Source organism: Chenopodium quinoa, unplaced genomic scaffold (assembly GCF_001683475.1).
Source record: "Chenopodium quinoa cultivar QQ74 unplaced genomic scaffold, ASM168347v1, whole genome shotgun sequence".
Lineage (NCBI taxonomy): Eukaryota > Viridiplantae > Streptophyta > Magnoliopsida > Caryophyllales > Amaranthaceae > Chenopodium > Chenopodium quinoa.
This window is the reverse complement of record NW_018744991.1, coordinates 3561876-3589085: the sequence shown is the minus strand read 5'-3', so window position 1 is coordinate 3589085 and position 27210 is coordinate 3561876. Positions and strand designations below refer to the sequence as shown.

At 35.2% G+C, this 27210-nt stretch overlaps 4 protein-coding genes across 4 annotated transcripts; all 4 read right to left on the bottom strand.

Moving 5' to 3' along the window:
• Positions 1–311: 311 nt before the first annotated feature.
• On the bottom strand, positions 312–2624 carry LOC110707090 (zinc finger MYM-type protein 1-like). Its single transcript, XM_021885125.1, has one exon. The coding sequence runs from the start codon at positions 2622–2624 to the stop codon at positions 312–314; it is 2313 nt and encodes a 770-aa protein (XP_021740817.1).
• A 1840-nt stretch (positions 2625–4464) lies between these two features.
• LOC110707046 (DNA-directed RNA polymerases I and III subunit rpac1-like) lies at positions 4465–9406 on the bottom strand. Its single transcript, XM_021885071.1, has 9 exons — positions 8921–9406; positions 8652–8834; positions 6936–7065; positions 6764–6844; positions 6430–6629; positions 6095–6190; positions 5925–6018; positions 5687–5800; positions 4465–5023 (listed from the first exon to the last, which is right to left on the bottom strand). The coding sequence occupies exons 1-9, from the start codon at positions 8990–8992 to the stop codon at positions 4920–4922; spliced, it is 1074 nt and encodes a 357-aa protein (XP_021740763.1). The 5' UTR covers positions 8993–9406; the 3' UTR covers positions 4465–4919.
• A 1230-nt stretch (positions 9407–10636) lies between these two features.
• Positions 10637–17430, bottom strand: LOC110707045 (25S rRNA (cytosine-C(5))-methyltransferase nop2-like). Its single transcript, XM_021885070.1, has 17 exons — positions 16945–17430; positions 16581–16753; positions 16414–16477; positions 15997–16130; positions 15809–15892; positions 15620–15694; positions 15460–15531; positions 15293–15366; positions 14956–15008; positions 14021–14130; positions 13775–13843; positions 13337–13411; positions 12965–13057; positions 12809–12888; positions 12624–12723; positions 11421–11740; positions 10637–11036 (listed from the first exon to the last, which is right to left on the bottom strand). Exons 1-17 carry the CDS (start codon positions 17219–17221, stop codon positions 10973–10975), a joined length of 1917 nt encoding a protein of 638 aa, XP_021740762.1. The 5' UTR covers positions 17222–17430; the 3' UTR covers positions 10637–10972.
• Positions 17431–21734: 4304 nt separating this feature from the next.
• On the bottom strand, positions 21735–24765 carry LOC110707044 (heterogeneous nuclear ribonucleoprotein 1-like). Its single transcript, XM_021885069.1, has 6 exons — positions 24584–24765; positions 24448–24488; positions 23642–23805; positions 23383–23482; positions 23047–23216; positions 21735–22746 (listed from the first exon to the last, which is right to left on the bottom strand). The coding sequence occupies exons 1-6, from the start codon at positions 24634–24636 to the stop codon at positions 22237–22239; spliced, it is 1038 nt and encodes a 345-aa protein (XP_021740761.1). The 5' UTR covers positions 24637–24765; the 3' UTR covers positions 21735–22236.
• Between the last annotated feature and the right edge of the window lie 2445 nt (positions 24766–27210).

Genomic DNA, 27210 nt, shown 5'->3' with positions numbered 1-27210 from the left:
AGGGTTTAGGCAAGACATTTTCTCATTATAGGAAAACACATAGGTTACATAGCCTTTACAACTATAATCCCAATATGATTATCATCACATGGCCAACTAGTCATAACAATTAATAACAGTGGCGGAGCCAGGATTTTCAACTTGGGGGGACAAAATGCTTAACTTACGAAAAGCTTAACAAAAAATAAAAACAAAAAAAAAACTCACACACAAATTGGTTAATACTTAATATTAAAATTTCAAAATACAAATATATACTTAGTCATACAATTCAAAATGATGAAAAAAATTACATAAACATTACATTAAAATTACAAGTTCATTCTTCGAGTCTTCATACTTTGAAATCGATCAATAATCTTTTCGTCGGAAACTCGTAAGAAGACATCCTTCTCAATAAAAGTGACCAAACAATCATTCATAAGTTGATCACCCATGCTATTTCGCAACTTGTTTTTGACACATGTCATTGCAGAAAACACTCTTTCAACACTTGCCGTGGCAACGGGAAGAATCAACATCAACTTGATAAGCAAATGAATAAGAGGAAAAGTCTTATGCTTATTGGTTTTAACAAGCATCATAGAAAGAGAATTAAGGTCATTTAAACCTTGAAATCTTTCATCATTTAGCATATTCTCCATGAATACATCAAGTTGATATTCAAGAGCCATCAAATCAAAGCTTGAAAATTCTTCGGGATAAAAAGAGGCAAGTTTAAGTACCTTATCTTTATCAAAGGATGAGAAGTTATCTTTAGGACTTAAACAAGCCATACATAATAGTAACTCCATATTCCTCTCATTAAATCGTTCATCAAGTTCTTGAAGATGCAAATCAATTAGTCTTAAGAAAATTCCAACCCGAAAATGATGTTCATTTGTTGCTTCTTCAACAAAACGTCTTGATCTTCCATGAGGAACATAAAGAGAATCCATAGTGGGAATAACAACACCATGTTTAGTGCAAAATGAAGTTACCTTGTTTAAGAGAGTATCCCATCCTCGCTCCCTCATTTTTTGCAACACCGTTTTTGTATAAGTGACAAGTTCCATGGCATTTACAATATCTTGCTCCTTTCTTTGCAAAGCAACACACAAATCATTAGTGTATCCAAAAATAGTCAACATCAAGTGAGCAACAAAAATAAAGTCAAATGACTCTAATTGTCCTAAAACAATTTGAGCTTTGAACTTATCTTCCGATGCACCATGCTTCCCAATTTGTACAAGCACCTTAATAATTGTAGGAAATAAGAGGATGGCATTTAAAAGTGACTTGTAATGAGAACTCCAACGAGTATCCCCGGGCCTACTCAAACCAAGTTCTTGATTTAAACCCGATCCACTCACAATATCCCCAACATCCAAGGCTCGAGCAACTTCTTGAGCTTGATCTTGACGAATCATTTCTCTTCTCTTGCAAGAAACTCCAACCACATTCAACAAATTTCCAAGTATCTCGAAAAGCCAACCACAACTATCATTCTTTTTAGCAACGGCAACTAATGTTAGTTGAAGTTGATGAGCAAAACAATGTATATAGTAGGCACTTGGAGTATCATTCATAATCAAAGTCTTAAGGCCATTTATTTCACCCTTCATGTTGCTAGCTCCATCATACCCTTGCCCTCTTATCATAGATGGGCTCAATGAATGTTCAACAAGTAAAGACATGATTGCATCTTTAAGAGTTAAAGCGGTAGTATTAGCAACATGAACAATGCCTAAAAATCGCTCCATTACCTTTCCACTATCTCTATCAACAAAACGCAAAACAAGAGCTAGTTGTTCTTTTTGGGACACATCACTTGACTCATCGGCCAATATAGCAAAGTAATCATCACCAACTTCTTCTATTATGCACCTAGTTGTTTCTTTGGCACAACAGTTAATAATGTCCTTTTGAATAGGAGGGGAAGTCATTTGACAATTTTTAGGTGCATTTTCAAGAGTATGTATCCTTACTTCCTCAACCTTTTCTCCTAACCATTTCAAAAGCTCAAGGAAATTACCCCTATTATATGACTCCCCACTTTCATCATGTCCACGAAATGCCAAACCTTGCCCCAAAAGAAATCTTAAACAAGATAAAGATGCTTTCAAGCGGATAAAATATTCACTTTTAATCACATCACTTGCATTGTCAATCACATTCAAGATTGATTTCTTTTTTTCATCTCTTAAATTCACATATTTCTCATAAGCAAGATTATGAGCACTTTTAATTCCACCAACATGCTTCTCAAATCTTTCCGGTTTATTCCATGCCCTAAACCCTCCATCAACAAATGCATCACCCCCCGGTTTAATACCAACTTCATTCTTGAACAAGTAACATACAAAACAAAATGCAGCATCTTTTTCAATACTATATTCAAGCCAATCCCATTTGTTGAACCAATGAACACTAAAGCGACGCAAACCAGACACTTGTCTTGTAGGGAAGACATGAGTTTTTGGTTGGCAAGGTTTTTTAAGAATATAACCCCTCCTAACAGCATTTCGTTCATTTGCGGGGTAATCCATAATGTTTATTCTTTTTCCCGGATCATGAGGAAGAAGTTCAACATCATACACCAAATCTTCCTCTAATGGTACATTACTATTACTTGAACCACCCATTTCCATACTATTTTCTTGACTTTGAGGGGAGCTAACTGAAGGTGAGTTATTGGACTCATTTTCATTGAGTCTCGTTCTTTTAAACAAGAATTGTCGAAGATCGGGTTGTTTAGTTGCCTTTGATTTGTTTGAATTTGGTGAATCTTTTGATATTTCCTAGTTAAATTGAAAATTATATATCAATTTCCACAAGACCACAATCCACATCATTACATAATAACAAAACCTAAGAGGCTAAGATTTTAAATTTCTAATTCAACTACACATTTCAATAATTTACAATAATTAATAATTTAAATTCACATTTCACAAAAACAACCAAAAACTCTAACAGGGGAAACAATCAAACAAATATAAATCAATAATCATTTATCAATTCAAATTATTCAATAATCAATACCCACAAGGCCACAAATGACAAATTCACAATAAAAATATAAACATTTAAACAAGTAATAAAAATATGAAATTCAGAATTTCAGATTTACTGTAAATTTAAACAATTAAACATTTAAACAACAAAACAAGTAATCAATTATTCAATTAATCATACATTCATTGATTCATACCTCCATTGAAATGCATATGACGAAGTCACGCTGTCACGAAGTCACGAAGGAGTGAAGGACGAAGGCTCAAGGGCGGCTGTTGAACCTCGTCACTGCTGCGAACTGCCGGCGAACGGTGGACGGCGTCACGGCGAGCCGGCTAGGCGATTGACGAACAGACGAAGTCACGAAGACACGAAGTCACGAAGGACGAAGGCTCAAGGGCGGCTGTTGAACCTCGTCACTGCTGCGAACTGCCGGCGAACGGTGGACGGCGTCACGGCGAGCCGGCTAGGCGACAGGCGACGGCGAATCGAAGAGAGAGAAATTGAAAATTGAAAAACTTAGGGTTTGGCTGGCTGGTAAATGTCGCAACGCAACAGATGAACAGAGCACTAATTGCATTTTTTTTTTAAATTTTTTTTTTTTTTTAAATTTTTTTTTTTTTTTAATTTTTTTTTTTGAAAATGGGGGGACAAGTGTCCCCACATGTCCCCTTCTAGCTCCGCCCATGATTAATAATCCCCTCTTCGTTAGAATGTATTCTATTCACCTGATTTTCATTTATCTAAACTAGCTTATCTTATCTTATCTGAACTTACCTGAATTTATTAGACTAAAATTTATTTTAAGAACAGCTTGCCTATTATGGCTCCGTTGAAGAGATGGAGATATCGATTAGGGGCAGATAGATATTGAAATGTCAAAGTCAAAAACCATACTGATTATGGCTCCGATCCGTTGAAGAGATGTGGGGATGAAGGGGGTCGGAGACATTGGTCCCAAGTTAGGTTATAAGTGCAAGAGCATATGGCATTTCAAATATATGTACGAAATAATTTTTTGTAGGATGGGCTGTAATTTCCTTACAAAATTAGATCTGAATCTCTCCAAATGTGAGGCTAAAAGTATGCATCATTGAGGTTTAGCCAATCAAGTGGACAAGAATCTAGCCCCCCCCCCCCCCCCCCAATTGTCATGTATAACTGAGATCTCATGTGACAAACTCAGAACCCTAACAAGTAACAACCTACTACAAGTCTAAAATATACTCTCTTTTTTGGTACACACAAACTACTACAATATGACATTAATACATTACAGAATTCTTTTAATATAATGTGCTAAAATAACAATAAACGTGTAAAATTTACACGTGCAGCAGCCAGGCAGCCAGCACTCAGCAAGACAAACAAGTACTATAATAACTATATAAACACAATCATTCAATATAAATGGTCTTGGGAGCAAAGCACCTAGCCAAAAATAAAATGACTATATGAAGAGGAACATGCGAGGATGAACCAATCTTTCACAAGTAGTTTAGAAAACAGCGTACTTCAAAATAAGGTAACGCCTCGAGTTTTGTCGCATATTAGCTGAGATATGCAGGTGAAATAACAATGGCCAAGTAAAGCAAGCATTATCCATAACAGGTTTCACATCAATAATCTTGCCATTTTACAAGGTACAGGTTCTTGTTTGGACCAGAACATAGCCACACAAAATTCGATCCAAAACATTGGCTATTAAAATTCCTAATTGTCTTGCTGATTAATGCTTGAACCGAATTTGGCAGAGATATCTATACAACCACCAAAACCCCCTTTTACACAGCTTATTTCCAGTTTTCTGAAGCACTCCGGAGAGGTTATAGGGTTGGAATTGTCCTCCAAGACTCCTAATGATTTGGCTTGATAAGCATATGTTTTGCAACCAATATTCTGATTCACAGATACAAGTGAAATTATGACAGTTCGGTTATGATACGTTCACACTTGTCTTCCAAGATCTTCACAGCTTCGGTAAATAGCACCTCAGGAGACAACGCTCCAGTTGATTCAACAGTGACTGGCAGCAAAACAAATATAGTTAACTCTAACCATAATTCTAATATACAAATTTCAAAAAAAAATCTTACTATAATGCAGGACTAGAAGAAAGATTAATATATCAATGTCACACCTAATACTAGACTGCAATTGCCTGGCCACCAAGAATTTATCACTAAATAGACCAAAATTAAAATCGCGAACTATTTAAGAATGTCATCAAGGATAAACAGCTTATCCTGCACACCAAGAGGCGAGTGGTGGTTCAAAATTAAGAAGGTTCGGTTCCTCTGCACAAGAGATATGACAACATAAAATGTAAAGAGCCTACCACAGTCCACAGGGACTCGTTAACAGAAAACATAGTTTCCCCAGGAATGTGAACTCTCAGCTCATAATGCACCTTCTCAAACTTGAAACAATAACAGAACCCAAATGGATAAAAAGTAATTCTCAATGAAAAACTTCCCTGAGAATTTAAACACACAAAGATGAAACCTTAGGCTCCAGTTCTCCATCTATACATGGAGTACAAAATTTCTTGCTGCTGAATGTAGTATTCCACAAGAAATCTATAGCTTATACAATAATCTTCCTAGTAAGTGTAATTCAAGCTAGAAAATAACAGTAGGCAACATTTTTTAAGCATAAAATAGTTTATTATTGGATGAGCATAACTTACATATAAAATGATCTTTCTTACGCCGCAAAGCGACATATTTGTCCCATCCTTCCCCTCTAATGCATTCTCTGCAAAGGGTACAGGATCTTGGTCGTGGGGCTGTTGCTTTCTTACCTGTTAAGGCGCAAGTTTTGATAAGGAAGCAAAAAGCAGGAAGGAGGGGGGGGGGCATATATATCCGAGAAAAAGCACAAAATCATTTGTGCAGTGGTAATATGAACTATGAAGAGCACAATACCAGTAGGAGTGTCTTCAATGTCAAAAACATTAGCTGGACATTTTTGTACCAGCTTTTCTGCCTCTTCATTAATAATATCTTGCAAGAGAACAACCTATGCCATAAAAGTTGATATCAGTATAGTCACAAAAAAGAGGGGGGGTGATCAGATAGCATTGTAGGCATTTTACCTCAGGAAGCATCCGGTACCAAGCAGTCGCAACTGGGGACCACTTTGCATGTTCTTTACCAACACCTTTAACAGCATGTGCTTCAAGTTCAATTTCCTGGACATATGACAAAGTTGACATTTGATAAAATTAAACATCAAGACTTCACAAAGGAGTTTGTGAACAAGCATCAGCAATTGATAAAGGAAAAACAACAGCCCACAAGGGGACAAGAATCACTCAATCGACAAACTGCCATATTTAATTTAACTACCTAAGTAAGTTTAATAACAAGCTGCTAAACTCAATGGATTAAGTTACCAGCAGATACAGAAAGCAAGAGATATGAAAGCTACCTGTCCTGGCCCAATCCTAGCTAAAGTGATATCAGGATACTTAGGATGAATTGGATTGTCTGATAATTCAGGTAGCTCATCCTGGCTCGACTTAAAATTAGTATAAGTTTTGGGTGCCGTGGTTGAACTTGATGCTTTATTTTCTATCTCCAATAAGAACATACTCCCTTTTGGCAACCAACTCAGTTCTTCTGACTTGACTACAGCAAAATGATAGCAATCATTATTCAAACGCATCACAAGCAAATGAATCAATGAAGGTGAACAAGTAGTACAAATTACAAACTAATTTGCAAACCCCTAATATACTCTAAGGATAGTAGCAAAGATATACCTGACCGCCGTGGTTCTTTTTGTTCACAACGGGCATGAAGTCCAAAAACAATGGTGTTTTTCTCATTTGGTTCATCCTTTTCTAAAAAAATATATAATTAAATTGTTAAAGGCAAACAAATTTGGTAAGTTCATAAACTTATTGTTATCAACATCAAACACAGAGCTTATACCTGACTTATAAGAAAATAACCTCGGGTCAACTCTTAAGGGAACGAGCCCCAATCTGTGCGCAAGAACCTCATCCTGAACCACTGACGTGTTTTTTTCTATAAAAACCTTCTCAATGGCCATTGTGGGAACCTAAAATAACATTTCAAAGTTCAATTTAATTTTCACACAGAAATCACCAAGTCATTAAGTTTCCAACTTGGACCATGCATAACAATGCATAAGACACATTCAAAGACATGAAACAATCTAGCTTTACATAAAATATAATGCATTCAATCATTCATCATCCATCCTCAACTCTGAAATAAATACAGAAGAAATCCTGAAACTCATACAATACTGCTAGTACAGCTACCATCAGTGTACCATGATAGTCTGTATAATTCATTGGGTATAGAGAAGGGGGTAATATTATGGTATTGCATAATAAGTTGGTTAGGATTAGCTTGGAGAGGAGAGTCAATAAGAGAAATTGGGGGAACTGCCATACATAGAGGGGATTAGAGAGAGAAGGAAATCGAATAGCATTGAGTGAATTTTACGTTGCTTTAGCTTGTATCCAACCACTAAAAGGTATGGGGTGTATGCTCAGTTTGATAATTTAATCCAAATCACAATCAACTATCATTTTCCCCTAAATTCTCTTCTTCTTCCTCGTTTCTACACCATGATTCAAGTCAATTTCATCTGCTAGTGCAAATGTGAGAGTAATCAGCTAATCATAGAAACGGTATATTCAAAATTTCATCTTTCAGACATTTTCTGGTGTAATTAACAACTAGTACACGCAATTTTAACCTTTTCAGTTCATTCCTCGAGAGGGCAAGTCATATAATCCAGCACTAGAACTTATAACACCTTGTCCGGTTAAATTTTCGGTTTTCATTGCCTAACATTTTTTATTCAGAGGGCACGAGGATTTATTTTTTCCTCAAAGATTTGGAACATCTCTTCAAATTCTCAAGACAGAGAACTTATTCTCTGGTATAGCAACCTTTCACTTACTACATCTTCTAGGAAATCAAATTGTATTTTATGCCAGGGGTATCAGGAAAGCCTATAAACTTGTATTGTGGACCTCAAACAAGGAAACAAGTTTCGGTATTTTTCTTATATCCTCACTTTGTCATCTACACGCTCATCAAAACTCGTTCCTCTGACGTTAATACCCCTGCTAAGCAACCTCTTTATTTGTTTGCAAAACCACTGTAACTTCAACTATTTGACTTAGTCAATCATGGGGAACTCTACCCAATTTAAGATAATGCACTATAATGTATACTATCTGACTAAATTGTGCCACACTCTTACTCCCACAATTGGGGTAAACTTGATACATCACAACACAAATCTTACTTAAAAGAAAAATGGTCATAATAATCAGCTCATTCCTAACCTATTCCCCATTAATCAGTATCTCCGAAGCCAAACATAAGTTACTACTCTACTACGGATATTAAATTTGATCAAAGATGAAAACTTTTTCCAACGTCTTGCGGTAGTACATGTGACTATTATTTCCGAACATACTACGTACATATTTCTATATCCAAAGACTCAATCCTCATAAGCAACAATCAAATTATAATCCACACATAATCAAACAATAATAGAATTCAAAAACCCACAAATTCACAAAATAGGTGACATACATAATAACCATCAAATTAAACAAAAAAAAAAGTTATTATCCAATCCAAAAATGAATAATTTACCTCGGAAATGAGAATTCGTCGAAAAGCATTAGCCAAAGCAGCATCAATACCAATCATATCAAACTCAATTTCATCCTCAGTAATACGATTGACAACGACTTTAAAATCCTTAAAGAAACTCTCTAAACTCGAATTATCAACGTCCATTGAAGCATATGCTCCAGAATATAAAATTGATTCAGTCTGTTGACAAAAAACGCCATTAATAATGGAGAAAATAGAATCAAAGATAAAATTTACCAGAAATTGAAGAAAGGAAGAGAGAGTACGTCATTAGGAGCATCGAGTTTGCAGGAGACGCGAGTGCGCTTGAGCTCGAGGTGGTCAGGGAGTTTTGGCATCGTTGTTGATTCTGTGTGTTTTGAGAATTTTAGGGTTTAGGGTTTTAGGAACCCCCAAAATCGTTTGTCTATTTGAACTTAGGGGAGGAAAAGGAAATCATGAGCTTGCCTCTAAATTGAACTCTTTTGGTGTTTGCCACATTACTTGGAACTTGGAACCTTCTATGGCATCGGGCTACTTATCTAATGGAGTGGGGTTTAATTTTGGCTTGAACCATATTGCTACTAAGTCATTGGAATTTTTTTTTTTTTGGGTGTTTAGAGAGCCACTAGTGCGAGGGTGAGAGTCGATCTCAAGTCGATCTCCTGCAAACGAGAAGGAAGCTCTAACCACTTGAGTTATCCCTCACTCTCTACTCGTATGTCATTGTGTCCATATAGATGAGTTTCTGGATCAAGTCTAGCCAAATCTGATCAATTTTTGACACCAGTATTACTAAATACAAATATGGTTTTTATCAATAGTAAAATTATAAATATTTTCATTTTAACACTAGTAGTAAAATTTGGTCAATAAAACACAATATTATTAGTAAAAACCAATCTTCATCAAAGACAATTTGAGGGTGAGAATTCGCTTACCCTTCCTCAACTTCCAGAGGGTCTTACCTACTAACCCATACTAGATTACCTGTGCAAGGTTCTAATTTGATAGGGCGCCTTTTATTGGCGTACCAAAACAAAAATTAAATGTGACACTACCAACCTTAATGACCTAGTATCTTCTTTTAGAATTATGCTAAGTTTCGAGAATCATCCTTAAGGGAATAACCATATCAATAAACATGTTCACTCTTGTCAACTTAATTTATGAACCCCGCGGTGCTTCCATTGGAAGGCCGGAAAGGATTTAGCGACAACAAAATCTTAAGATTACTTTGCGCCAAAATAGTAGATTCGTATCAAAGCATTCAACGAGGTCAGAAGCTCCTACTTCTCAAAGACAAGTTCATTGTGACACTGCACTCAAAGAACAAGTACTCCGTACAACAAACGTTACTCACTTGCCTCATGGACAAGCCAACAATGCCGTTTATAAAATGAAGTTTTTGTACAGAAGATCTTTCCAATTGATATACGAAGTATATATTTCTTGTTGCACAAAATGCTGGGTGTTTTATTTTGAACTAGCCTTCTGCCCCGTGCAATGCACGGTTTATTTATAGGTATACTATATAAATAATTATTTTTTAATATATTTATATTGGCAAATGAATAGGTTGCAGAAGAGAAGAAAAAAATAATGTCACAGCACATTTTGGTATTTCATTATATTTTAGATAGTATCACCATGATACCAACCACCTTATTCAATGATACCAATGAACATAAAATTGTTTTGTTGGTATCGATATAATTGTTGGTATCGATATAATTTGTCGTTGGTATCATGTGAAATACCAACGTGTGTTGAGTCATAAATGACTCTAACGGTTAGAGTCCAATAATTCTTCATCAATTCAATACAAACTGGTCTATCCATGTACTTTTTTTTTTTTTTTTTTTTGACAAATCCATGTACTTTCTTAATCCTGCAGGATTCTACATTCACAGGATCACATTTCCTCTACTTTTTTCCAAATGGTATAAACTGAACAGGTTCATGCTTTGCCAAAAAAAATCTCTTGAAATTTCAGAGTAATTGACCTATCAAATAAAAATTACTCATACAGAACTTCAGAATAATACAATACACCATAATGTCATAAGCATAATTCTTTCAAAGATTTATCCTTCCAGTTGTTTTGAACAAAATTTTCTATAACATGTGCTCTGATTCTACCATTAACCTAAGGGCACACATAATTTACTCCTAAAATTTTGCACAAAAACGGAAACAAAAATTAAATGGATACAAAACATTTTTCTTTTGTGGTTTTAAGAAGCTGGATACAAAACTGGGAACTAATAAGAGAATTTGTTCATCATGTTAGTAAACAACATTCTTGACAGAATGGTTTGAGAGGTATGCTCAAATGATCATTTACCGCGTTTCTTCTTGCCTTCTACCTTCTTTTTCCTCAACTCTTCTCTCTTTTCTTCCCTGCACATGTTTTAACGCACCATTGTCAAATGCAAAGGAAGCATATACTAGTGTAATTAGACACACGGCAACAAGGCTCTAAAAGCAATATCTATGCAGATGAGAATTAACTGGTCTACATTATATGAAGGGAAACAATCAAAGATTCTATCTTAAAAGTTCAAACCATAAATTTACGTTTTTTGAATAATGACCAGGGCAAGAATCCAAAATTTTTCAAACTTCAAGTAAAAAAATACAATTCTTCACATCATGGATAATCTAACAGATCATGAAACCACAATTCTTCAAATTTCCAGTAAGAGATCGGCTGATAGATTTAATTTTATGAATGATTTAACAGGATATGATGTTCAAACTTCCATTAAGAGATCAGTTGCTCACCTTGCTTTTGAAACTTCTTCACGAGATGGAAAGACCCTTTTCTTCCTCTTTTTTGGAGGTGATACTTCGTTTTCGTTATCCTTAACATTTGTCTTTGAGGTCGTTTTCTTCTCTGTGAGTTTAGAAGAAGGTTTCTTCTTACCATTATCCAAGGGAGTTTCATTCAAATCCTCAGTCTCTTGTGGCTCATCATCATCTCTTTGTCGCTTATTAGACTTCTGTCCATCAGCATCTGTGTCATTGAGATTGAGATCCTGCTCTATTGTTTCTGATGGAACATCAGAGCGTGGAATGGGATTTGTGTTGCTTACTTTTTTTAACTGCAAAATGAATTTATGAAATAACAGAAAGATTAACTTACAATGCAATACACACATCACATCACATCATTTAATCAAGATCATGCTGACAACTTAGTTACATACTCATCAGAGAATGCCTTAAAAAAAATCCTTCTTAGGTGATTTATGGAAAGCAGTTAAACAACCTTGATTAACCCATACCCCAAAACCGAAACAGGTGAACAAGTAGAGTACACAAGGGGCTTGAGAGATCCATGTTGGAGGAACTCAGCAAAATGACCCTGTAACTTCGGGAGCGCTTACATTGACATTTTCATAGTTCTTCTCTAATGTGGAACAAAACAAATCAAGTGTTGCAATGAAAATCCAAGTGTTGAATACAGGTTCCATAAGGACCATAACCGTGTCAGAGTGCACCTGACACGCATACTGAAGGTAAATAGACGAGTCAAAGTATCATTAGAGAGTAACTAATTTTCAGTCCAAATTTTTCTAATGGCCCAACTAGGCAGATTCTATACCACCATAACAGCATAATGCTTCTATCAGTTGTATGTAAAAGGTTCCATAACCGTATCAGAATGCACCTGACACACGTACTGAAGGTAAATAGAAGAGTCAAAGTATCATTGCCCCTAAGAAAAGAGAGTAACTAATTCTCAGTCAAAATTTTTCTAATGACCCAACAAGGCAGATTCCACACAACAGCATAACGCTTGTAGCAGTTGTTGTATGTATTAACAAAAAAGGACACATAGCAGAATCCCCCATAACTTTACAAGAATTAGAGGCAAGGTGTCAGTCAACCTGTCAGAGTCTGCCATAGCTATAGTAAAATGCATACATACATGTCATACATTCAGGCTACCACTTTTATGTTAATGGGACAGTAAAGATTTACCTTGGCCACAAAAAAACCATCCATATTGAGCTTATGGGGGTAGATCCGCCTAGTCTTGTCTAATGATGGATGAAATCGATATTGCCTAAAGTTGACAAATCTGAGAAAAAAGGTAGATATCATCAGATATCTTAGATAATCAGAATAAGCGGTTATGATCAACAGGACTCATAAATTAGGATTACCCTTCCTCTCCAAAGTCCAGTCCACATGAGACTAGTTTTACATTCCGTTTCTTCAAGGCATAGTCTACTACTGCTTCATTCTGCAAGACTTTAAATTAAGAGAAAATATTGGACAGTAAATGATATTAAACATAGACAAGTATCCATTTCACAAACCTCCATAACCATGATAGAACAAGTTGAATACACAACATATCCTCCAGTTTTTGAGTTTGCATCCACCAAATCAATTGCAGCTAGAATAAGTTGCTGGAGATATGGGTCAATAATCATATGTAAGCAAAAAAAAAAAATAAAGAATAATCCTACAGTGGCGAAAAACTACAAGCCTAGTGCCAAATTCTTAACACCGACATCAATTAAAGTAGCTACAATGGTTGCGTCGGAAAAGTTCCTTGACAATAGGACCAAATTTTTATTCATAGCACACATTCAAATGTGCCTTAATAATATGGTGAATTTTTTTATAAAAAGCATATTAATGCCTCAAAAATCACGATGGGAGTAATAATCAGAAAAAATAAATACCTGTTGCAAGTGAGCACATTTCTGTATCTCTTCAATGCTTTTAGAGGATTTTACAGATTCATCCTTTGATATTACCTACAAAAATATGACAAAATCAACACAACCTCCTTGCATGCTACTAAATCTCAACTCAATGATGCTCAAACTAGACTTGTAAACCTCACAAGCAAGTAGCATATCATGTAAAATTTTATTTTTACACATATAAAATATCCCACATCAGTTTACAAGGGGGGGGGGGTGGAATATCACATACTCCTGAGTAGGCTGACTTAATGAATAGGGCATAACCCACAAAATATAATGTCTATTTAACAGCATTTACTACTATATGAAGTGTGAGCGCATGCATATATGTTTTCTCTACTCGATTGATTTATCAGCAAATAAATGTTTGAATCCTGTAAGCAACAAAATATAAAAAATTATAGTGCTTACCCCTGTTCCGCTGCAAGGGGCATCCAATAGCACTCTGTCACATGAATTAACTCCCAATACCTTTGTTAGCTACATGTAAAAGAAAAATAATCAAGATCAGCATGTACAACTATTAAACATCCATCTACGTAGCCATACTTGAATTTTAGCATATTTATAAATGCAAATACAAAGAATGAAAGGGTATAGAGACAGAATTACAAACTTCTAACAAGAACCACAGCATATCAGTAAAAAGAATCAAACCTCTCTTCCATCATAGTTTATAACTATTGTGTTCGTCACCCCCATGCGGCTAATATTTGCAGACAAAGAGTGAAGCCTCTGCTTTTTCATCTCATTTGCAAACACTAATCCTACAAATAGATGATTTGAAATGAGAACTTCTGTAAGATGAATTTATGACAGTTTAATCAAGCATTTATGCTCTTGACTTTAGATTAATAATCATGCCATATGGCCCACACTGCAAAAAATAGTCATGGAGATTTAAGATTGAAACAATGATCTTTAACAAGTGCAGATCATAACCAACAGCTATAAAATTGGAATATACAGTGATAATTTCAGTCTCAAATATCAATGGAAACATCTTTAGTGAAATAAATGTTGGGTAGTAGGAAACAGAATTCTAAGGATCCACTTACAAGGAAGTGAGCAACGACACTATAGGAGATCATCCTATAAGGATTTTAGAAATAGACAACATTTCTTAAAATGTGGATGATCAACTTAGTTTTTTAGAATGATGCTGGCCTGCTGGATTCTAAATAGGAGGTTTTATAGAGATTGGCTCAACAGTTTTAAGCCTTTAAAGCCATATTGCATATTTGTGTATTGTTCATTATTATATTTCCCGAATTTTTTGAAGTTGACTCAGAACTCAAATATCTGCACAGCTGAAATCACCTTTTCACTCTATAAATAATAATAAGTGTCATTAAAAAAAAAATTAAAAAAAAACCCTAAATTCAAGTAAAATAGAAAAGGCCTTCCAAAAAAAAAAAAAAAAAAAAGAAAGAACCTACTTACTTCCCTCCACTATTAGCGAACAGCCAAATTCTATAACTAACTAACAAGTTTTGAAAGCTGTAACAAAAATTTATAGTCTTACACATATGAAAATCCTAATAAGAATACTACGGCGTTACAGGAGGGAATATATATATATATATATATACCTGTGTTCTTCATATGAGCAGCAATATATGTAGTTTTCCCACCAGGAGCCGCTCTGCAAGTACCATAGAAACACAGCACATCACAACCATTGGCACGAATCAATTTCACAATCTTACTATCCAACAAAGATTTATACTAAAACGGATACCAACAGGCATGAGACAGCCAACACACGAGAAATCTAAACTGTTATAAGTGTGCAGCCTCATCCTTCTTCCCTCTTTCTTGATAAGAAGTGAAGGGAGGGGGGGGGAGTAGGTGACCTTGAGGACAGGAAACATAATGTCTTTCTTCAAAAAATAAAATTCAAGCAAAGTAGCAACATAGATTACTTACGCCATGTCGACAATTTTCTCTTTTTCTTGAGGAGCTAAAGCCATCACTGGCAAGAAAGAACTTGCACTTTGCAACTGCAGCATGTCAGAAGAAACACTTAAATGTCAAGTGAACTAAGATGGAATCAGCATCAAAAAACCAGTGTACTTCTATAAATAATAAGATACCATGTAGTGACCAGCCATATATTCAGGAGTGGCACCAATTGGCACTTGGGATTCATATATTATTAATCCAACCTACACAAAGCATTCAAAGTGTAGTGTTAGAACCAGCTTTTGACCAGAAAACAGAATTTTCCTACCATGCATGCGCACATATACTTACCTTTGACCACTTGCCCAAAGGGTCCAAGTTCACTCCTCTGTTCAAGAGAACATCAGCAAGGTCCCGTCTACGTGTCTACATCAAAAGACATGATATATGAATTCTCAATAGATCAAGTACAATTGAGACTAATCGTGAATGTAACTGTGTAAGACATAATATGCATAGAAACATAAGTCACAATGGCACCTTCAATGTATTAGTTCTTATACACATTGGACGAGGATTTTCAAAAGCTTCAATGAGTTCCAATAACTCAACAGGTCGGAACATCTGTAGAAGTTAGTGATAAAGTTAGCATATAGCTAGTAAGAAAAATGCAAAATTGAGATGGAGAGATAAAGAATCATTGCAGAAACAGATTAAGAGCACAATACCTCTGACAACATCCCAATCAGGAACTCATTGTAACCGTAATATGTAGATAAATCGGTTTTAAGCAGGTCAGTATAATCTTTCCTTGACGCCCCTTCTTGTTTCAAAGTCCTAAACTTTGAAAGGATCCGAATATCTAACATGAATAAGGGAGGGAGGCATTAGGTTTCACGAACTTGAATCTCAAAAACTAAACTTATACTGTGAAACAGTCTCAGATTCTCAACTATGCTTTACATTCAACAAAACACATTGCATTTTTTTATAGTCGTAATAAAATAATTAATAAATGGATCTTATATGACAGGAACTTGAGGAGTTGAGGTAAAATGAAGAGTCCGAGTAACATTGAGATAATGCGAGTATTATTGAGACAAGATAATCTGTTATCTATCTAATAAAATAAAAAATAAACATACTTTCTTTGATTCTTCTCTGGAGACTAGGAAGATCAGGAGGTCCAAGTGCCTCTAGTTCAAGCTCCTACAATTCATTCCCAACGAAGCGAATATATTTAGTTAATTTTCGACACAAATACAAAATGGAATACTCTTAGCTAACAAGTTATAAAAACTTTATAATATACCTCCTTGGTTGGCAGTCTAAACTCAGTTTCTTCCTGTATATTGAGCTTCAATTCATCATCTGCTTCCTTCTGTTGCCTTGCTCGTTTGTCATCAATGGCTTTCGACGACAACTCAATGTTTTCTTCATCAGAATCATCCGAATCCGACCCCGAACCCGACTCAAAATCATTACCTATGCAATAGAGTTCACAATTAGTCCAATAATCATTATAGTCACTACAATTAAATAACACCCAAAAAAAAACCCAAATTATTCAACCAATCAATAACAAATTCAAAACGAAAAGGGTTTTATTTTCCTAAAATCAACAAGAACAATTTTAAAAATTATCAAACTAACAAGAACAACAATAAAAATTCAACCTCCTTCTTCATCCTCCTCATCATCATCGTCATCCTCATTATCAGTTCCACTTCCAGCAAGAAAATCATCCTTAAGTTGGTTATCATCTTCTGAATCATCAGATGAACTTCCACTTTCAGTTTCAAATTCATCAATTTGTTCAGAATCATCTCCAGATAATATATCATCAATTTTGTTCTTCTTCGTGTTCTTCACTACTGGAGCTTCTTCTTTTTTAGTCTTTTTGGCAATGAAATTCTCGACATTCTTCTTCTTCTTCGCTGCTATTGCAACCATTTCTGCTACTTTTCTGAGGAGAGAGAAAGAGACTACGAATTGAAAGAGGGGTTTAGGGTTTTTCTTCTCCTCTTTCAATAATGGCTAGGGTTTATTAGAGAAAGCTGATTTTTTTTATTTTTTTTTATTTTTTTGGCAATAGTTTTACTTTGTGGATGGTTAATTGGTTATGGGCTTATGGCTTGGCTTTGAGACTCTTTTGCAAACTGGACTCTAGGCCCTTTCAACCAAAATACTTCATTTGTTTTTTTGCTTGAAATATCTTAATTTATCACTCATGTCAATGCATAATCTAAGTATTAAGATATTTTGATACTCCCTCCGTGTTTTTTTAAGTGTTACAGTTCTGATTTTCGACCGTGTATATTTTAAGTGTTGCACTTCCTTTTTTGGCAAAAAGCTACATCAAAATATTATATTTCTCTCCTCTCATGGTTTCCACCTAAACCCACTATTACTTTTTTAGTTATCTTTCATCTCACATTCATTACTTTTCAATAAACTATTAACCTCACTATCTTTCTTTTACAATTTTTTAAACTCCAACTACCCCACTTACATCTTATTTTATTTAAGTCAATTAAATTGCCTAAAACTATGTGTCGGTCAAATTGTAACACTTAAAAACCACGGAGGGAGTAGGATTTATTGAGACTTTTCATACAAGAACCTACATGACTATGTAATGCCTTATGTATAAATCACAAATGGTCAAAAATGCGTGTGTGAATTGGTCAAATGGCCAAGTAGGACGAAGGAAGCATATTCTGTCAAAAAATTCATATTCAACGCGTTTTGTAAGTTGTAAAAGTACAAAGTAACCCCTATAACATTGATCGAGTATCCCTTGTAATAATGATCGAGTACCTCTTAAAACCTAACCATGTAACCCGTGACAAAATAATCCTTGTGTTACACTAATTAAGTAACCCCTATAACATTAACGATGTAACCCCCACAATGGCTAACCACAAGGTGGGTCAGCCACATGGAAGAATTTGTGATTCATATTTTGATACTAATGGTGTATTACGATGATTGAATTTTTGTTAAGAAATTCATTGTGATTATAAGCTCAATTTATACAAATACAATATAATTAGAGGCAAATCTTAAATTAAGACAAGGTGAACTTTAAACCCTAATTAAAACTATACATTGTACGTTCATACATCATATTCTCTATCTATATCTACTTTAGAAGAGGGGGAGGGGGGGGGGGGAGGGTGTTGCTTATGTGCCTCCATGAAGATCTTCCCTTGAATACAATAAAAATGAAGTAGGGCTTACGTGCCTTCACAAAAGATCTTGGCTTGATCACAATAAAAATGGAGTGATAAAATTAGAAATGGTACATAATTATAGGTAGCTCTTTCTATCCATGACCATAGTAGGACTTCTAACATGTTTAGCATCAATTGTGAAAATGTGAAATCAATGAGAAGTTGACCAACATCAATTGTGAAAATGTGAAATCAAGTATATACATAATGGTTTGATCCCTTTTGGAGAGCACCAAAGTCTTAGGCTCTATCACAATATAAAACCCCGGAGTTGGTTCAATGTGTGGAACATAGACTCGTGGTTGTCCAACATTTTTCAACATTCTTGTAATTATCATATTGTCGGTGAAGTCAATAATAGAGATGGAGGGATAAGATGTTGAAGGACCGCGGGCATTTGTAGGAATGTTGGAGAAACTAAGGTAATCATAAAAGTCCATGTCATAAACTAGTTGAGGATCCATTGACCATTGCCATGTTTGGCGTCATGTGACCTGACCCCGTTCTTTAAAGGTGTGACATTCCTGTTCTTATTGCTATTACGTATTAAAATCTCATTATTGTCAAAAGAACTTGTTGCACTAATAAAAAGTAGAAGGTGAGGTATGATCAAACACACAATTATTAAAAGGTACATTTCACATGCGTGGTACGTAGACCTGGTTATTGGGTGGGTCAGATCAGGGTCAAAGAGGGTCACATTTTATAGGGTCAATATAGGGTCGGGACGCGGGTCGATAATGGGCGGGCCTACAAAATATCAATTAAAATAAATATTGGACAAAGCCATTATTAATTACATATGAATACAAATTAATCTATATAATTATTTTTACATTATGTATTTTCTTTATCAACTAAATTGGAAAAACATGTTGGCCCTATATTGACCCTACCCAATAAGAGTCTTGTCCATTAAAAGCCCTATAAGCTTGGCCCTGACCCTATTATCATTGGACTACCCTGTCCAATAACCACCTCTAGTGGTATGTGTAATGTACGTAACGTGCGTGACTACGGAGTTGATTGCTGCAACACTCCAATTAGGGTGTAGCTTCTTAATAAGAGTCGCAATACCAGCAACTTGAGGGGTTGCTATTGATGTTCTGCTAAATAGGCAATATGGACTTTTGCATTAGGTTGTTATTGATGAATATGTATTACCTTGTTTCTAAAAATTCAACTCACTTATTATTCATATGTTCAAATAAATTACCATATTATATGATTTGTACAATAGAAATAGATTAGCGTGCTAGATCTTGTTAGATCCCCTTTAATATACATTTTTAAATATCACAACATTTTATAATTTTCATTTATACTAGCCGAAGATATTCAAGGTCAAAGATGTTCATTGAATAGCGCGCAAAAGTGAAGTGAGTCAAACTTTCAGAAATAGAGAATGTACACGTTAAATTGCGTAAGAGTAAAATAATTATATTGTGCAAGACCAAAAATTTAGTTAGGAAACTTTTGAAATACCGGGGCTAATCTGGTTTAGAGTTTGGACACCAGGATGAGAAAAAACTCAAAATTGCAGTAGGTATTCCCAATATTGATAGAGTGATAAATTTTTGAAACATAGCCATGAGGCACATTATTTGAACCGTATCAAAGTGTAGTCCTACACCATCTATTTTTCATGATTTTTACTAGTTACTACCCCATATATAGATAAAATCTCTATTCTCTACTATAGCTTAAGTCTTCACATTCATGCACAAAAACAAGGAATGAGATGGGAGTTTTGAATTGAACTCATTTTGTAAAGTTGATATAAGAAAAAACAACAAAAAAAAAAAAAAAAAAAAAAAATTCTAATATTCAATCTCTAAACAAACCTCAACCCCCAGTTTTTTCCTCTCGTTGAGTTCACTATCCACAAACTTGTACTTGTGCGTTAGCTTTGATTTAGCCTTGTTATGCGTTCATTTTGAGGATTTTAGAGTATTAAATCCGCAACCATAGATTAGTTTTGAAAATAATAGGATCACTTGCAATACATTAATCTTATTGCAATGCAAATTCAATTTCCAAGTATAAGATCAATTATGATACATTAATCTCATCACGATGCAAATTCAATGTTTGAGTATGTTAAGAATTTTATAGTACTTGAACTCGATTAGAAAAGAGAGACAAAAAAAAAAACTAGAGTTAATAGTAGAGGATTATAATGCAACTTTCAAGTAAAACACAAGATTTGACGTCAATGCGAGGTAATTTGGGGGTGGAGATTTACATGTACAATTTTAGTTCCGTAAACTGAAATAAAGCAACTTGTTTTTGTAGTACGGTGGGAAGAGGGTCAAGATGAATATTTTATGTAAAACTCACGTAATAAGAGAGGAAATTAATCATTCCTTAATAGAATTAATATACAATAATGAGAATTTAAAAAAAAGGAAAATTAGCAAATACAATTAATCTAACAAACAAATGAATAATCTAAATATGTCAAACCAATAATTTATACAAAGTGTAGTTGAAATTTTTTCTAACAAGATAAGTACATCAAACAGAAACCTGTTTCTTTTGGGTGATTGAAGGCTCTAATCATCTCCACGTTAGTAATAAAAAATCCAAACCATGAAGTGCAAAAAAATCCAGATACGAGACACTGAATAGATAGGTATTAGTTCTGTACATAAAAATAGTAGAAACGATGAAAATATTGACTTGCTTTAAGTTAGATTACTATGCTACTACCCACTGCACAAAAAGGGAGTTGCTACAATCATACCATAAGTTCTCATAACCATAATATCATGTCTCAGGTAAGTCTGAGCTGCATGGCAAGACAACTCCATAACTTCAACCCCGATATGAGCTAAGCCTCTAGTACTCAACATTAACCATTCATAGACCCAATTACATACTAAATGGACTAAACCAATTGGGTGTTGGTGTAGTGGTGATTGGGACTACACTTGGTAGGGAGGACCTGTATTCGATCCCCCGCAACAACAATTGGGAGGGGACTGGAACCTAACCACCCAGAACTGATCCCCGAATCCGGATTAGCCCAAAAGGGTGAACCGGGTAGAACACCAAAAAAAAACATACTAATGGACTAATATCAAGCAAAAACAATATCCCACAAATGTACTATAACGGTAGCACCTAGAGTATATAGCCAGGCTACAGAAAAGAAAGCAGATAGAATAACACAACATGCATTCAGAGTCTAGGCCAACTCATGAACAATCAAAGTAGAGAGTCATAAAAACAAGGAAGCTGCACATTAAATCTGACAATAAATCAATAATACTAGTATTACAAAGGATTTACCAGAAGATGCACATGTCCAAAACGAAAACAATAATAATGAAAATATAACCTCTATAAAAAAAATCAGGTGACAGTAGAAAACACTGGCAGATACCCATTGGCAAATACTTAAGCCCCTCTAGCTCATTCCAATCAAGGATTGCATTCAAAAGCTATGTAACAAAATAATTTCACCAATATCTATCTAAATTAAGATAAACTTCATCTAGCATCAAAAATCCACATAAGATACTGATACTAGAACAAGGTTAACACCAAATTCTTCAAATCATACTACATAGTTGTCTAAACCACAATAATAAAGACGTCAATAAAAGCAGATCTTCTAATGCCTTAAGCACTTGAGGAAGCATCTCTAATTCTCGTCGGGGTAGTACCTATCAGGCCAGACATAATAGGAAGGACAGCTCCTATCTCGAACTTAAGAACACTGATTTTCTACCGTGAATAAGGATGATACCGACTACTTCCACTATAGCCTCCCTTACCATAGAACCCACTAGCTCCACCATAACCAGCACTAGCGCCGGAATCATAACTGCCGCCATAGCCTGAAGCTCCATAGCTACCATAACCTTCACTTCCACCATATCCACTTAAGCTGCCACCAGAGTAAGCACCACTAAATCCTGCACCATAGGGACCAAATCTGCTAGAGTACCCAAGGGATGACTCTCCCCCATAAGCCCCTAAACTACCACCGCCAAAAGAACCATATCCTCTACCATATTCCCCTCCACTACCATAGCCTCCATACCCAAGCCTACCAGCAACACCTCCAGACATCCTATAGTTATTACCTGCACCATACCCACCATCAAAAGCCCCATAAGAGGCTCCATAACCAGCATAACCATCCCCATAAGAACGGTTCCTAGTGTTGCTACCATAAGTAGGAGCTACAGGATGGTTTGTGGGTTTCTTTGGTTCGGCCTTCTTGATCTCCACCTACAACAAAGCAACTCAGTTAACCTAAAGCCTGCTCCATCAAACTAAGATGAGAGTCCTCTTATGGCAAAATCTATATCTGTATAGAACTATAGACGATATCCATGACTACAAACTAAAAATCCTTAAAAGAAGAATATTAAAAATTGAGCATTTAGCAATGAAAATTGATTCTCAGCTCAAAACAGGTTTGTAAAATTCATTGGTGAAAATAAAATGCAGACATACCCACAAGCACAATAGATAAAAACATTTCCTAGTAACATGGGTTTTCCAAACAGAAAAGTTTGTTGAGCTCACCTGAGTACCCTCCATGTCAATCATATTTCCCTTGGAGAGTATTTCATCAACCACGTCTTCATTGTCAAATACAATGAATCCAAACCCGCGAGAACGATTAGTCTCATGGTCTCGTATAATTTGGTGTTCAGTCACCGCCCCGTACTCGGAGAAAAAGTTTCTGAATTCATCTGAGCAATCCAAAATTAATTCAGATTTTCAAGTCAGGTCTTAACTTTGAGTAGCATTTAAATATGAACATGAAAAAGATGGATACCAGTCATACCACATGCATGCTTTTATCTATTACTCAATGTACAAATATCGATCAGGATAAAATCAAATAAAACAGCATACCTTCTGAGACGCTCGAAGGAATGCCTCCAACAAAAATCTTTTTTGTCTTGAAATCCTTTGACTGAGAAGCACCTTTTGGTATAGTACGCTTAATCTCAACCTTGTAACAAATAAGAACACAATTAAACTAACAGAAGACACAAATCAACAATAAATTGTCCAAGTATAAAACTTTCTACAAATTCCAACACATGATGAAGAGAATAGTACTTTGAACTGCAAAAAAACACCACTAATCCATAGAACTACACCACAATACCTGTTTCCCATTAATGATTTGAGTATCCTCAATAACTTTGTCAACAACCGAGGGATCAGCATAAGTGATGAATCCAAAACCCCTTGGCTGCCCACTGTAACGGTCTTTCATAATAACCGAGTCCGTTATCTCACCATACTTCCCAAAGTGCTTGATAAATGTAGCTATTTCACATTAAAACAAATAGAAACATAAGACTTGTAATAATTACTAACAATCAATATAAAATTTCACAATAATTCAGCCAGACGAACAAATGAATACACAATTAACAAGGCAAAATCTAGAACTTTTAACCTAAACAAAAAAAAAAATGTCACTGCATCCTTGGTTCAGTATATTAGAAACAAACATATAAAATCATAACTTAATTTAGAAAAGGGTCTTTCTACTCTTTCATTTAAACATTTCCATATCCCTGAACATTTACACCAGTTCGAAATTCGGACAACTAACATAGCGAGTATCCAAATCAAAAATTCACCACAAAACATAACAAATTTGAAAAATTGGATATTCTTCCTACAGAAAAATATAATTTTTCTACCGCCATGGCTACAATTAAATTACAAGCTCAAATCCCACCAAAAAAACACTAATTCATTATTCATGAATACACGAATAGTTAAATTGCATGTATTTAATTATTACAGAGTATATTAATATCAAATCATATTAAAAAAGCAAATAATTTGAGAGCCAAAAAACAAAAATCGAAAAAGGGGGAAAATAAGTAAGAATTCAACAATTAAAAAAAAAAATTAACAAAAGTAATGTAAATTAACAGTAGAGAAATACGAACTCACTGTTAGTAGTATCTTTGGGAAGCCCGCCAATGAATATCTTCCTGCAAACAAAAATCAAAATTAAAAACAAGAAAGAAGAAGAATTTAAGCAAAAAAAAAAATGAAAATTATTGCAAAAAAGGGGAAAAATTCGAACCCAGGGCTAGCGCCATCGCCGTGAGGACCATCCGCCTTGAATTTGGAAGCCATTTAGCCGGAAAATCGAAACTCCGATTGAAATTTGTGTGGGTTCAGAAGATTTTAGGGTTTTGATATGGAGAAAAGGGGGAAAGAGAATAAGAATGGACTACAACGTCTACAAGTATATAAATAAAACCTTGAAAAAATAAAATAAAGGGGTTTATATACCAGTCTACTGAAGTACTGACTAATCTCATGGGCTTTTCTTGAAATATTCAGTACGTACTTTTTTTTTTATTGCGCCCGGTCGGAATGAGAAATAACTCAATAAGTGCATTATAGAGCGAATTATAACTTTGGGTTTCTTTTGATTTATTGAACTAAGCTTAACTACGAACAAAGCTGAAATGAATTGTTTATGAAATAAAGAAATTAGGAGCTGAACTGCACTGAACTAGTTGGAGTGAAATTAAGCTAAAGATAACAAACCCTTTACATACTGAGGGGGATTTAAACTTGAAACATGTATACATTTTGTCAAAAAAAAAAAAATTGTACACATGCTACGACTTTTAAATTTCATTGGCAATTTTTCCTTGTAATGTTGTTCAAATTTCAATGGAATAAACATTAAGATGACATCTTAATGAGAAATATCTATTAATGATACTACCTATTATTCTTATCAACATTTTTGTAAAGAACATTCGAAATACATATTGCTACTTTTGATCATAAGTATCGTAATATTTGTATTAGATTATGTACTTGACCTAAATCGTGATATTTTCTGGCAACGACTACCCAACCCCACCCACGAAACCTCCCCCTCCTCAGCCCAATTCACAAAATAACCCCCTCCTTCGTTCTACCCACGAAACTGCCTCCCCTCCTCATCCCCACCAACAAAATCAAACTCCCTTCTTTCCACCACCTTGTGAAATTTGGATTTAGGGTGGTTCGAGCGTTAATTTAGGGTTAGGGGAGTGCGGCTAGGGGGGCAACGTTGACTATGGAGGAGAGAAGGGTGGGTAGGGCTATAGGGGAGGGTTTAGGGTGATCAAAGTCGTTTAAGGGGTGTGTTTAGGGTGGTCAACGTCGTTAAATGGGTGTGTTTAGGGTGGTTAGTGCAGTGAAAAGGGTGGTTTTGTGGGTGGAGCTTGGGAGGGAGGTGGTTTTGTGGGTGGATTGGGGTAGTCAACGCCGGAAAATGGGGTCAAACCTCATTTTTCGGTATAAAAGGTATTGATTTGCAAAAAAAAATTGATTAAGGTGTGTCATTGAAAAATAATAATAAGGTGGTTTCTTGAAAAAACTTGCTTATAAAAGGTGGTTTTTTTGCAAAATTTCCTAGATTTTATTCATGACTCAAGTTATCTCCTCTAGTTTGAGAGAAAAGTTGAGTGTCTTAGACAATGACTTCCCTTAATCTATCCCTCGTAATGTTATGTCTTGAATAAAATTACTTGTAGTTTGTGATAAAATTGAGTAATGTAGCCCATGTCTTAGACCTTATTAATATTGTAATTCGATCTCCCTCTTAGACTTTAGTAGATTTGAATTGGTAGTTGATAGATGAAATCAAACCAAAACCATTTAATTAATCTAGCTTGTTTAAATGATGATATTTGGTGGATGATCCAATGCCTCTTATGGGTTCGACACTTTCTTACCCTTGCTACTAGTTAGTGAGACCGAGATAGGTTATTATTTGATAGGTTGGTGGCGCTCTATCAACTGGCTGGAGGTGGTTTTGGTGATGTGTGAGGGTGGTTTGAGGTGGGTCAGGTCGGGTGCTAAATGGTGAAGAAGGTGGCTATTCTGGTAGGGCGAAGGTGAGGAAGGTGTGGGGTGTTATGTGTTGGTGGCTTAGGGAAAGAGGAAACAAATACCATGGAAGGTAGGGAGGAATAGAAGTATAGGAATTTGGAATAATTGAGTGGGTGGGGAGGGGGGGGGGGGAGAATGATTAAATAACCCTAACAAACAACAACTAAGTTAATCATCCTTGTCGATTCCATTTCCCTATGCCTTTCCTAGATACCCCCAACAAAATGCTCTCTTGGTATACCTAAACCCTCATCTTATCCATCTTATTTATATTTATATGTTGATTTAGAAAACACATACATTAAATATGCAGCTAAAATAGTAAGCTTGTATAGCTACTCAGTTGATCTCAAATTTCAAGCCTCACCTTTTGGTTTATCACACCTAATATTTGTTAGGCTGATTGAAGAAATGACGCATGTCATACTTAATAGAAACACTTGTTAGCACTTTATTCATGCTTAATTGAGTATTAGATTGTCATATATAATTGATTAACTTGTTAGCACACTATTCGCACTTAAAAGTATTAGACTGTCATATATAACTATATAATACGTGTTAGAACGAATACAAAAGTGACATGTATAACATGTCATGGTTTTATGAAAACACATGTTAGCACTCCATTCATCCTTAAGTAAGTAGTATGCTGTCGTTTATAATTGTATAACTTAATAACACTCCATTAATACTTAAGTAAGTATTAAACTGGAAGTAAAAAAAAGTAAGTATTAGACTGTCATATATAACTGTATAATACGTGTTTGAACGAATACAAAGGTAACACGTAATATGTCATGGTTAATGGAA

Bases quoted from the DNA above. Each gene is read 5' to 3' on its own strand.
- LOC110707090 (XM_021885125.1), bottom strand. From the start codon at position 2,624: ATGGGTGGTTCAAGTAATAGTAATGTACCATTAGAGGAAGATTTGGTG.
- LOC110707046 (XM_021885071.1), bottom strand. From the start codon at position 8,992: ATGCCAAAACTCCCTGACCACCTCGAGCTCAAGCGCACTCGCGTCTCC. The intron at 6,019-6,094 runs GTAAAATGCCTA...TTTATGGCATAG, and splicing joins GGTACCGGATGCTTCCTGAG to GTTGTTCTCTTGCAAGATAT. The intron at 5,024-5,686 runs GTAAGTTATGCT...TTTTGCTGCCAG, and splicing joins TAAGAAAGATCATTTTATAT to TCACTGTTGAATCAACTGGA.
- LOC110707045 (XM_021885070.1), bottom strand. From the start codon at position 17,221: ATGGTTGCAATAGCAGCGAAGAAGAAGAAGAATGTCGAGAATTTCATT. The intron at 15,367-15,459 runs GTATCTTATTAT...GACATGCTGCAG, and splicing joins ATATGGCTGGTCACTACATG to TTGCAAAGTGCAAGTTCTTT. The intron at 13,058-13,336 runs GTATTTATTTTT...CCATATCTCCAG, and splicing joins AATGTGCTCACTTGCAACAG to CAACTTATTCTAGCTGCAAT.
- LOC110707044 (XM_021885069.1), bottom strand. From the start codon at position 24,636: ATGGCTTCCAAATTCAAGGCGGATGGTCCTCACGGCGATGGCGCTAGC. The intron at 23,483-23,641 runs GTATTGTGGTGT...ATTTGTTACAAG, and splicing joins AAATCATTAATGGGAAACAG to GTTGAGATTAAGCGTACTAT. The intron at 23,217-23,382 runs GTATGCTGTTTT...TGGATTGCTCAG, and splicing joins TCCTTCGAGCGTCTCAGAAG to ATGAATTCAGAAACTTTTTC.